At 39.2% G+C, this 12862-nt stretch overlaps 2 protein-coding genes across 2 annotated transcripts; one reads left to right on the top strand and one right to left on the bottom strand.

The window, feature by feature from the left end:
- Positions 1-457: 457 nt before the first annotated feature.
- Positions 458-4259, bottom strand: LOC134669590 (pre-mRNA-splicing factor RBM22). Its single transcript, XM_063527241.1, has 7 exons — positions 4026-4259; positions 3891-3944; positions 3299-3792; positions 2724-2897; positions 2217-2359; positions 1436-1548; positions 458-1083 (listed from the first exon to the last, which is right to left on the bottom strand). The coding sequence occupies exons 1-7, from the start codon at positions 4077-4079 to the stop codon at positions 787-789; spliced, it is 1329 nt and encodes a 442-aa protein (XP_063383311.1). The 5' UTR covers positions 4080-4259; the 3' UTR covers positions 458-786.
- Positions 4260-4524: 265 nt separating this feature from the next.
- LOC134669648 (superkiller complex protein 8) lies at positions 4525-8129 on the top strand. Its single transcript, XM_063527323.1, has 7 exons — positions 4525-4661; positions 4745-4872; positions 4975-5141; positions 5938-6173; positions 6634-6821; positions 7548-7719; positions 8009-8129. Exons 1-7 carry the CDS (start codon positions 4644-4646, stop codon positions 8096-8098), a joined length of 999 nt encoding a protein of 332 aa, XP_063383393.1. The 5' UTR covers positions 4525-4643; the 3' UTR covers positions 8099-8129.
- Positions 8130-12862: the final 4733 nt, after the last annotated feature.

Here is a 12862-nt window from a genome sequence, read left to right as displayed (position 1 = left end):
AAAAAAAAAACAAAAAAAAAGCAAAAAGAAAACGGTCACCCATCCAAGTCCTGACCCCTCCCGACGTTGCTTAACTTTGGTCAAAAATCACGTTTGTTGTATGGGAGCCCCATTTAAATCTTTATTTTATTCTGTTTTTAGTATTTGTTGTTATAGCGGCAACAGAAATACATCATCTGTGAAAATTTCAACTGTCTAGCTATCACGGTTCGTGAGATACAGCCTGGTGACAGACGGACGGACGGACGGACAGCGAAGTCTTAGTAATAGGGTCCCGTTTTACCCTTTGGGTACGGAACCCTAAAAACACTACAGTAATAACTTATTACTCTAGTGTTTTTTCCCACTCCGCTTCGCGTCGTCCGACAAAATCGAAACTCATCCACGAATTGCCCTTTCCCGGCCTCTGCAATAATGTACTATAATATACGTACGGAATCAAAGTTAAAAACTCGTATGTTGCAGTAAACTATTTTATTTCATAATTACTTACAATACGAAAACTATAAACTAACACACTTTCATCCGTGCTCACGACACAATATAAACATTATGTTCAAGAAACAATGTCGATTTATAAACTACCTGTAATAAACACTAAATTTAAATTTGTCCAGGATGGACAAACACATAATTCTTAATTATCACCTTCAGTATTATATCAGGAAAACAATACGCCAATAACTATCAAGAAAATTTTATTCTGCATTTCGTGGAAATATTTCATTTCGGGTGATTTTACGAATTTGTACATTTCTGTCGTGTTAGCCGTAAAGCTCAAACACACTACGTCTGCGGCGCATTGGCATGCGCGTGAGCGCCCAAGCGGGCTGGATCCTGACTCGGGTAGTGCAGCGCGGGCGCCGGCGGCGGCAGGCCGGGGCCCGGGGGGGGCAGGCCGGGGCCCGGGGGGGGCAGGCCGGGGCCCGGGGGGGGCAGGCCGGGGCCCGGGGGGGGGAGCCCCGCGCCGGGGGGAGGCAGCCCCGCGCCCGGCGGCGGCGGCGGCGCGCCCCACGGCCAGCCCGCCGCCGGCCCGTAGTGGTGCAGGTTGAAGAAGTCGTTGGGCCGGTGCGGCGGCGGCATCTACACAAGGAAGGGAAAATCATGAGGCCAAAAATGTGTGGATTTGAAACCTATGTTGTTTTTATATCGCAAACGCTAATAAGAGTTTGATAGTGATGTAATCCAATATTATGTAACAAATCTTGACGTGCAATTTAACCCATTGACCGCCACGGACGGCTGTGGACGTCATCGGAAAATCTCGCCGATTCGATAGGGAGTTACGGGAGACTCCGTAAAGTTCAATTTCGCTTAAACAAGTGCCTGGCGCCCGGGGCACGGCATATTCCTTCGCCGTCTGGCGTTCAAAGGTTTAATTACCTTTATCAATAAAAATATGAATATAGGCCGATTCACTGGGGCGTGTGTTTACCTGCGGTGGAAACGGATGCAGGAAGGCGGGCGCCGGGGGCAGAGCGCCGGGCAGGCCGGGCACGGGCTCCAGAGCTGGTAATGTTTCGTTCTTCTCGTTTGTACCTTGACGACCTAAACCACGAGATGATGTAAAGAAAACTGAATTGAAATAAATTCATACTTTCCTGTTTTACTTTCTTTAATTATTTTAGAAACGTATACCTATTTCTAAAAAAATACATTCTAAACTTCACATTCCTTTATCCATACACATACTTTATTTAATTCCTTAAAATTATTGAAATAACACACACTGGACAAATATCCAAAAATCCCTAACAAAGTCAGAATTAGGATTTAATTTGTACGAAAAAAATTGCATTTAATTAACATAAGTAAGTATCAAAGTTAATTTTAATCCTCACCCATGCCTAAAAGTACTAAGAATTCTATTCCAGTTCCATGCATCAAAAGAAAAGAAATATTCAGAGCTATATATAAATTGTATAATAATTTACAAGTGGTAAAACACACAAGTCTTTTTAAAATTAGCAAAAGGAATTGTGAGTTCTAAAGATAAACACAAAACAGATATTCATTATAATAAGATTACACCTCTTAACTACAATTACAATAAGGGCCACCCCACATTTAGCGTCTTTTGAGCGTCGGCGTCTACAACTCTATGGCCGCTGCTCGACGCAACTGCGAAGCGACGTCATTTTCCATAGCGCTGACCAGACGCCGACGCTCGAAAGACGCTAAATGTGGGGTGGCCCTAACAAGTGCTGTAGCTTTACCTTGAGATTTGCCCCATTTGATGGTGAGCCTCTTGCCGCCGATGACCAGTCGGTTGAAGGTCTTCTCTGCCGCGTGCTCGGCGGCGCTCCTGGTCGTGTACTGCACAAAGGCGCACTGTGCTCGCGGCACCAACGTCAGCGACCTGATAATTTATTATCATTAAAGCCTTTACTATCCAAACTGTTGACATTTCATTTTAAAACTTTTTTTTTTAATTTGATGCTCGGTCTTGATGAGGAGGGATAAGCAATTAAGCAGCATGTGTATTGGAATCAAGTAATGTAAGAACTGAGAGATAGGTGGATGTAAGAAGAAATGCAACCCATGGAAAATATGGATGGACTGTGTAAAGTGTGTAAGCAGCAACATGAAACAGGAAGTGTATAATGAGATGACAGGCAATGGAGATAGAAGTGGAATACATGCTGTATGGACCCCAAATAAATGTGATAAGAGTAAGCTAAAGACGACAATAATATAAAATTGATAAGAAAGAGTATCCAAACCTTATTTCACCATACTGGTAGAAATGTCCTCTCAGCTCCTCCTCAGAGATGTTCTCGGGCAAGTTGCCTACATACAAAGTGGTCACAGTTCTATCCTCGGGTGGCGGAAGAGCAGGCATGGCAGCAGCGCGGCGCATTAGCTTTTCTGCTACTGGGTCATTCACACCATAGTATCTGTTGACAAATTTTAAGGATGTTATAACATTTTTAATAAAACTAGCATAAAGATAAAATATAACAAGTATTTCAATGGTTATTGCTTTCATCATGATTTTATTTTACAGACTGATGCATATTTTGGGTCATTTTGCAGTAGATAAATACTTTTAAGTTTCTTAGATGGAAGTTCAATAAATATAATTATTTAGAGGAAGCTCTGTTGTTGCAGGTAGCAGTGTTATTAAGATATGAAAAACCCCAGTGTCACCTGTTGACCACAGACTCTGTGAAGGGTTTGAAATGCAAAGATGGACAATATATTCATTACACACACACAATATAATCCATTTTCATAGTTTTATTTCATGAGTAACTATCTGAAGACAATAGTATATGAAAACTAGTTAATAATGTACCTGTCTTTGATGTTCTGGTCAGCCAATGGATCATCAGGGTCAGTGGGCTTTTCATGCCGGTAAGGGCACTCCTCTCCTCTCCGGCACTCCCCTTTCACCCAGAAGGAACACACATGTGGCCTATTCCTTTTGTAATATGGTGCAGTTCGGGCCAACCTCAACAACAGATCAGAAGCACCCTTCGACTTCAAAGCAGAATTGCTTGGTTGAGTAGAATCAAATTTAGACATCTGACTATCTAAGTTCTGAATATAATACTCTTTATTCACTTCATTTCGAGGTAGATCGTCTTGTATCTTAAGAGCTGCATCTCTAACTTGAATAGGCAAACCATATTCTAAGTCCAACAGGCATGTTTGACAAACATTCTTCAACTTGGAACATGTTTGGCAAATTTCTGTTTTCTTAAAGCGCATTCTAGACCCTGGGCACCAGCGGAAGACTGTAAATGGACGAGCGCATATTTTACACTCTTTGCCATACTTTTCCTTCGTCTGTAAATAATTTAAACGTATTATAATCTATTATAATTATGATAAATGGTAACCTTTTTGGTTATTTTCAGTTCAATAGTGATAAAGTAACACGTTACCATACGAATATACGGATTGTCTCCTAGGCATGTTTGGCACAAAATTGGAAAGTCCTGAAAAATAAGAATCATAATATTAGTAACTATCTAACTGATATGAACTGAATATGTATAAAAAATGAGGTTTAAACTTACTGAATCTTCCCAATTCTGTCGATTGTAGGTGTTCGTTGATTTCGACACAGCCATTTTCACAATTTAAAATCACCTTTTGCTTTTTAGCAACTGCAAACTAAACAACAAGAAAGATTCTCAGTAAGTTATAGATATTATTTTTGATGTTTAATCATTATACAACGGAAAATAACGTATCGAAATAAATAAATCCAATACGCATTCTCAGAAAAGAAAGAATGCCAAATTCTCAATGGCATATGGCATTGGCAGTGATTGGCCACAGATAACAAAATACAATACATCACAGTTCTTTATGGTTAAAGTTTTCCATTCATGAGCTGTATATGCTGGTACCAGGAAGTACGTCCGTGGCTGGTACAAATGCTGGAACGTGTCATAGCCGCTTTATATTACCTATGGATGTTTAGTACTTTCTTTGGTCCCTAGAAATGCAAAACGAAATAAAAAATGATATATTTCTCTATGGACCACAAACGTCAAAGTAGTCGACCTAGATTTGACATGTATGTATTCCTTTGGAAAGTACTTGTTTATTTTGTGAATTACGGATACGATTTAAATAATAATATTGAATTCCTGTAGCATTCACAATACTTGCAATTATTGATAATAACAATGTCAATCACAACATTGGTAAGTAGCAAGCATGTGTAATAAAGTTGTATTATTAACCCGGCGAACTGAAGCAATATGCTTTATAATTTGTAATTTTGCAGTATTATTTAGAGTTAAAGAAAGAGAATGCGCATGACGACTCAATCTGGTGTTGTGGGTGGAGTAGAATCGGCCATGAAAAGAAAAAACCCGAGGATAATGGTGAAACTGAAAATAACGAGAACTCACAGTAAGTTAACCTATTTACTCTATTATAGATATCTTGTAATTTAAACATGTATTTTTATTTTATTTAAACATATATTTGTCATATAATATTATCTGTTTTCAGAGATTCAAACCATTCTCAAGAAGCAGTAGAAGATTATATCATCACAGGCGGGTTGGATGATATAATTAAAATTTGGCAGTTAGAAAATGGGAAGCTTGAGCTTAGGCACAAACTGGAGGGACATTCTCTCGGCGTCATATCTGTGGCTGTGAGTCCCGACGGTAAAAGTGAGTATTGCTATGGATTTATTTTGATGCGCTGGTGGCCTAGCGGTGAGAGCTGGTGACTTGCAATCTGGAGGTTGTGGGTTCAAACCCCGGCTCGTACCCATGAGTTTTTCGGAACTTATGTACGAAATATCGCGAAGTAGCGCCAATTCTCTGCCACGACACATGGTTATGTCCTTTTTTGTATAATAGTTTATCGTGTATAATAGTTTTTCTTTTAATTTAAGCTGCATTTAATAAATCTCTCTTTGTAATTACCATGTATGTTGTGGAAATGAATAAAGTGTTTATCTATCTACCTATCTAAATATCATTTGATATTTACCAGTCGCTTTTCGGTGAAAGAAAACATCGTGAGGGAACCAGACTAATCCCAATAAGGCCTAGTTTACCCTCTGGGTTGGAAGGTCAGATGGCAGTCACTTTCGTAAAAACTAGTGCCTATGTCAAATCATGGGATTAGTTGTCAAGCGGACCCCATGCTCTCATGAGCCGTGGCAAAATGCCGGGATAACGCGAGGAAGAAGTTATGGATTTATTTTCTTATTGACTGTCTGTTTTTGATTCGGTTTTTAACTATAATCTTGCACCTTGATTATTTTCCTTCATAGAATTTTGGTCGAAATATGTTATTAAATATGTACCAAAAAAAACACAATGATTTTCATACAAACATAACTAGATTGAATCATATACAACTCTAAAATCTAAATTGAATAAATATCAAAAATTTATCATATTATAATTAATTAATATAAAAATGTCCTGTAATTTAAGTAAATCAAATTCTTTGCAGCATTAGCAAGCAGTTCTCAAGACTCATCCTTAATCCTATGGGATATTGCATCTGGTGAAAAACTCAAGACAATGGAGCCGGGCTCCTCCGATGTGTGGACACTAGACTTCTCGCCGGATGGCAAGCACGTGATCTCTGGCAGCAATGCGGGGAAGATCCTCATATTCAGTGTGGAGAGTGGCAAGCAGGAACAGACATTGGATACTAGAGGAAAATTCACGTTGAGTGTTGCTTATGTATGGCAATTGTTTCATTTGGTGTTAAGATTTTCTGGGGGTCACGACTTCCATGATCTGGTGGATATTACAATTGGCCGCCATCATCTATAGACTTTATTCCCAGTACAAGCCTTCTATCTATTGAAAGCTCTTTTTCTTATTTGTAAAAGGAAAAAACGAGGGGAGGCCTTTGCCCTGCAGTGGGACACCAAGTAGGCTAGAAAAAAAAAAAAAAAAAAAAGGCAACTTGGGAAGAGGTTATTAAAGAGATTTTTTTTTTGTTTGAAGAGAATTCATTATCTATAAGCTCTTGATGGAAGTTTTTTTAACTTCTTTATTGAGAAGTTCCGATAGCGTGTAACTTAAAACGAGCAGACGTTACAAAAAAAAGTGGAACAGAGACTAGTAAAATTTCCATGAAACTTATGACATTAGTTAGTGAAAATTGCATAATAATAAAATGCTATACATCTTTCAGAGTCCCGATGGCAAGTACATAGCCAGCGGTGCGTTAGACGGCATCATCAACATTTTCGACGTAGCACAAGGCAAGCTGGTGCACACGCTGGAAGGCCACGCCATGCCTATTCGCAGTCTGTGCTTCTCTCCCGACTCGCAGCTACTGCTCACTGCCTCTGATGATGGACATATGAAGTTATATGATGTGTAAGTACCAGAGCTCGGATAGGGTGAGCTATTTGCCTTATAATTTGACATGTCTTATGTCATATATAAGGCAAATAGCTCACCCTATCCGAGCTCTGGTAAGTACATAATAAAAAAAACCGAATACAAGATGGAGAGACGAGTCACTAAATTTCGACAGATAATAGTGGAGAACAACACAGAATAGAAAGGAATGGGAAAAACTGGGGGAGGCCTTTTCCGCACACGCGACATGCAAATTTATATTTATTGTTAAATTGAAAAAAATAAATAAGCAATGAAAGTGTAAAAAAACAACAACAAAAATGCATGTAATAAAGGCTATTACTATTATAGGCCACCCCATGTCCTGTCCATTCGTAGCCTCTACTTCTCTCTGGTTTCGGATGGAAGGGACATAATAGAATAGGGTTCTCCTCTTTTGCCCCCTTGTAAAACAAATAACTATTGTACATTAGTTTCGAAAAAGAAAAACTCATCGATACGAGCTGGGGTTCGAACCCGTGATGTTTCGATTTGCAAGTATATTCATTGCATGCAGCCCCCACCGACTATGGGTAGACAAGAGGGTAGACGGGGATCCGGACCCAGGGGCCCGATCAGAGATTCGCCCAAAAGGCTAACGAGGGACATGACTTGGATTTGCAATGTTGCTAGGCTAATCACTTGCTCACTTAATTATATAAAAAAATGTTTTCAAAAGTTATATGTGAATTAATATTACAGTGTCCACGCGAACCTAGCCGGCACGTTATCCGGCCACGCCTCATGGGTGCTATCTGTCGCGTTCTCACCGGACGGCAAGCGCTTCGTGTCCAGTAGTGCTGACCGGACAGTCCGGGTCTGGGACCTGGACTCCATGCAGTGCCAGAACGTCTTCAAGGACAACAATGACCAGGTATGGCGGCATCTTAGGGCCTACCGTGAAAATCGAAATTTCGATATCTGCCTCTTATCACTCTTGCGTATTCGAGCGATGAAGAGGCAGTTAATGAAACTTTTATTTTCGCGGAAGGCCTACTTCACTGTTGATAGATTGCAAAATTAACTAAACACAACTTTATTGTTAAGAGAATAAGCGTGTATAGATTATTTTGAACATCTCTAGCTCCTGCTGATTTTTGGAATACTTTTGCAAATTAGCGTGTCTAAACTAGTCTAACTAAAATGGTTGTTTTCTGTTACAGGTTTGGGGAGTGAAGTTCAATGCAGATAGCAACAAAATAGTATCTGTTTCCGAAGACAAAAGTTTAATCATTTACTCGTGTCCATTATAGCGTGTATATAATTAATTAAATAAACAATTTTTAATGAAGTTGCGCATTTTCAGTTACCGCAATATGCCCTTTATTTAATAGCCGATAGATATACTTACGTCGACAAGACTGCATAAACGCTGAAATGAGTGTTTAAATGCGAAAGGCCATAGAAGGCTGAGTGTTGTAGTTGAGTGAAAGTAGGGGCCCACTGATTAACAGTCCGCCGGACGGTATCGGCCTGTCAGTTAAGGGGCCCACTGATTAACAGTCCGCCGGACGGTATCGGCCTGTCAGTTAAGGGGCCCACTGATTACAGTGAAACCTGCTTAATTGGCACCTGGATAAATGGAAAACCTCAATAATTGCAACCAAAAGTCCGGTCCCGGTCCCTTGAGACCAAAAGACCTCTATAATTGAAATTTTGGAACCTCTATAATTGCAATTTAGATTTTAGTGCTTTTCGTAATTTTGCCTCCATAATTGACCACATCGCAACTTAAGACCTCTATAATTGACACTGTGCTAAAAAAATCCGTTATTTTTGATCTTGTTTTTACCTCTATTATTGAAACGAGTCTTACTTATTACCTCTGTAATTGAAATAATGTAGTTGTAGACAGCAGAAACAATATTTTAATAGCAATGATCATTTTATTTATATCTCCATCCAGAATTCAATTTATTTATTGGGTATCTATCACAGCCTGTAGTAGGTGAAATAGTTTTGATCAATAAAAAACAAAGTATGCTTTTTACATTCTAATAAAACTTTCTTCTACAATTCAAGGGAATTTTTTAAACCCAAATGATAAGAAAATAAAGTGGTAATTAATGTAGTGTAAAAGTGCAAGTATAGGGAGAAGCAATATATAGACCAGAAACCCAGAACGTAAGCGTGTAAATCTACTGTAAATGGTTATGGTTATTTGGTTAATGGTAAAATCAATACGTTACTTAATTCTTGCATTCCTAAAAAAGTTAAAAGAATAAAAATAGAGCGAAGGAGGCAATGGCTAACTAAAGGAATAAAAAAATCTTGCTTGCATAAACGCCTTCTCAATATTCTCTCCGCCCAGTCAAACGACCCAATACTAAAAAAGTATCTGTACACTTATACTAAAACTCTTAAGAATACCGTGACAATTGCTAAAAAAATTTGGAACAAAAAACGGATAAATAGTTCAAATAACAAAATTAAAACAGTTTGGAAGATAATAGCGGAACTAAGAAAAAAACCTCAATCAAAATTACAATCGATTAAAAATATTACCCTTAAGGTCAATAATAAGTCAATCAAGGACGCAATTGTTGTCGCAGATACCTTTAATACCTACTTTTCGTCTATAGGGGTAAACGCTAACAACAATAATACGCATGGACGCCCAGTTCTTAATCCAACAAATAATACCATGTATATTCCCGCCCTCTCATGACGAAATTAACAAATGTATACGCGGACTAAAAAACAAACACAGCTACGGGACAGTTGAAATACCTCCATCGCTCGTAAAGAAATGTGCGAACGAGCTAACTGTGCCATTGACATTTTTGATAAACCAATCGTTTTCGACAGGAAAGTTTCCAGAAGCCCTAAAAATAGCAGTTATAAAACCGATCCCTAAAACAGGTGACAAGACCGACCCTGGCCAATACCGTCCCATTGCTATGTTACCAACGTTCTCGAAATTATTTGAAACAATCATGGCCAAAAGATTAGTATCATTTTGTGATAAATTTAATATTTTTGATGATGGTCAATATGGTTTCAGAAAAGAAAGGGGAACCGTCTTAACTGTCCACAAATTTATTCAGGAAATTATTGGTATTATCGATAGAAAGCAATATGCATTTGGTTTGTTGCTCGATATGAGCAAAGCATATGATCGGGTCCAACACAACATCCTGCTAAATAAGCTGTATGGGATAGGAGTCCGTGGTATTATTCATAATTGGTTTAAATCTTACTTGGAAAATAGAGTACAGTATGTTGAAATAAGCCATCACGATAAAAACACGAACACGATAGCACAAGTACAATCGGAAAAGAGACAAATTTCATGCTCTATCCCACAGGGCAGCGTATTGGGGTGCATTTTATTTTTGATTTACGTGAACGACCTACCAAAAATATTGAATACAAATAATATTAAGTGTTTTATGTACGCAGATGATATCTCCATTGTATTATCTAGCCAGGATAAAAATGCCGCAGTTTCCCAATTAAATACTACGCTCGATATCATAATAAATTGGCTTGGCGATCATAACCTTGAATTAAACTTAACAAAAACAAATTTAATTCATTTTCGACCTTATCAGAGAGAACCACTAGAATTAAATTACAAATATTTAAATTTCCAATTTGAACAAATAAACAATTGTAGTCTGCTGGGTATAACTGTTGATGAAAACATTAATTGGAAAGCGCATGTAGAAAAAGTTGCTTTAAAACTCTCTAGTTTCACCTATGCTCTTAGAAACATAAAAAAAACAACAGATTTAAAAACGGCCATGAGTGCTTTTTACGCGTTCACACAATCTTGGCTCCTGTATGGGATTATTCTATGGGGTAACAGCACCGAGGTTTCAGACCTGTTTGTTCTACAAAAGGAATGCGTCAGGATCCTCGCCAATATAAGAACCCCCGATAGTTGCAGACCGTTCTTCAAGAAATTCGGTATATTGACTCTACCATCTTTATATATTTTAGAAGCCTGTAAATTCATCCGAAAGCACCCAACCCTATATTCTAAGGCCAAAGATCATTGCACCTATCACATGAACCTGCGTCATAAAGAAAGATTAGCCCTACCAAGTGTAACTTGCAAATGAGTAGTAAGAGCCCTCACATGACAACCATACGAGTTTACAATAACCTACCTAAAGAGATAACCAAAGAGGAAAAATATGGTAAATTTGTTAACAATTTGAAAAAATATTTAATTGAGAACTTTTTTTGTTCCATACAAGAGTATTTTGACCTATATAAATTTCAAAAATAATTGTATTATTTATTATTGTATAGATTTTTTGTGTGTAAGTTTTTAGTTATAGTTTTGCAATACCCTAACAGGGTCTCATGTTGCGCCATAATTTTGTAAGTTTCCACCTGTATTTATTTGTACCAACATGAACGCAATAAAGATATTATGATTATGATACTCTTTATTTATTTTTCTTCTTAAGTTAGGTTAATTATAATATGGATATAAAAGTAAAATATAAAAACACTTACAAACAATAAAAAAAAAATTATAAACACATTATAAAAAACCTAACCTAGGGTGCCGCCGGCAGCGGGGCAGGGCCCAAGCTGCCGGTGGTCAGGGCCGCAGAGTGAGGAATCGACGTACTATACGCGCCGTGTCCAAAATTACCGCCTTCTGCATCTGACCCTTGATCCAACCACCTAGCGAGAGTCTCTCTAGGTGTTGGTCGAGACTCTTCGCTATGAGACCGTTCGCTGACACGACTATAGGAACAATGATCGTCGAGTCAACATCCCACATGGCGGTTATCTCGTGAGCTAAGTCTAGGTACTTGCTGGACTTGTCCTTCTCGGCCTTCACGAGATTCTCATCATGGGGGATGGTGACGTCGACGAGCACAGCCCGGCGCTGCGATCGATCTATCAGCACGATGTCAGGCTTATTGGCTACAATAGTCCTGTCAGTGATGATAGATCGATCCCAATAGAGCGTGGCACGACCATTTTCGAGAACTGGCGCAGGTGAGTACTTGTAGTACGGCACTTCACGGTCCACAAGGCCGTATAGGAGGGCAAGTTGCTGGTGAATAATTCTGGCTACGAGATTATGTCTGTGCAAGTACTCGCCGTTAGCAAGATGAGAACAACCGGAGATAATATGCCTGAGTGACTCTCCGGGACGGCGGCATGCCCGACAAATGTCGACCGTACCGTCCTTCAGGATATATCTCCGGTAGTTATTCGTCATGATAACTTCGTCCGCAATTGCACAGGCAAAACCCTCGGTTTCTCCGAAGAGGTCCCCGAATCGTAGCCAGTTCACCGACGCGGGTAGGTCTACATCGGGTCCCATGAGGGCCTTGTAGAACCGCCCGTGATTATGATTATTATTATGATTATGATTTGCACCTCCATAAAAGAAATTTGTCAGAACGCAACCTCTATTAATGAAAACCTCTATAATTGATACAACGATTTTATATATGAACCTCGTTAATTGACACGACCTGCTTAAATGAAAAAACCTGGTTAATTGACAAAAACTGGCCGGTCCCTTGAGATTGCAATTATCCAGGTTCCACTGTAACAGTCCGCCGGACGGTATCGGCCTGTCAGTTGTTCGGAACTGTCAACATTTTGTTCTGACTGACAGGCCGATACCGTCCGGCGGACTGTTAATCAGTGGGCCCCATCAGAACAAAATTTTGACAGTTACGAACAACTGACAGGCCGATACCGTCCGGCGGACTGTTAATCAGTGGGTCCCTTAAAAAGAGAGAAGAGCCTTTGATTCTAGTGGGTTAGCAGTGGATGCTCAGTTCGGATTTTATTCCCTTCATTCAAATAAAGCTTATTTGGAACCATCTTTGGGATTTCTGGGAGTGGCATTTATTTCTTTCCCTATTAAGGCCTATGCAGACCGTGTTATTTTAACGTGCCGTCAACGCGCGTTGGTATCGATGATACGCTATACGGCTATACGAAAAAATAAATTCCTAAAACGCACTTCTACGGCGCGTTACAAAAACTAGGATGATGTTGGGAGCCCTTTCTGGGGTTTAATAGACATGATA

This window comes from Cydia fagiglandana, chromosome 12, assembly GCF_963556715.1.
Source record: "Cydia fagiglandana chromosome 12, ilCydFagi1.1, whole genome shotgun sequence".
Lineage (NCBI taxonomy): Eukaryota > Metazoa > Arthropoda > Insecta > Lepidoptera > Tortricidae > Cydia > Cydia fagiglandana.
This window is presented reverse-complemented; position numbering and strand designations above follow the sequence as displayed.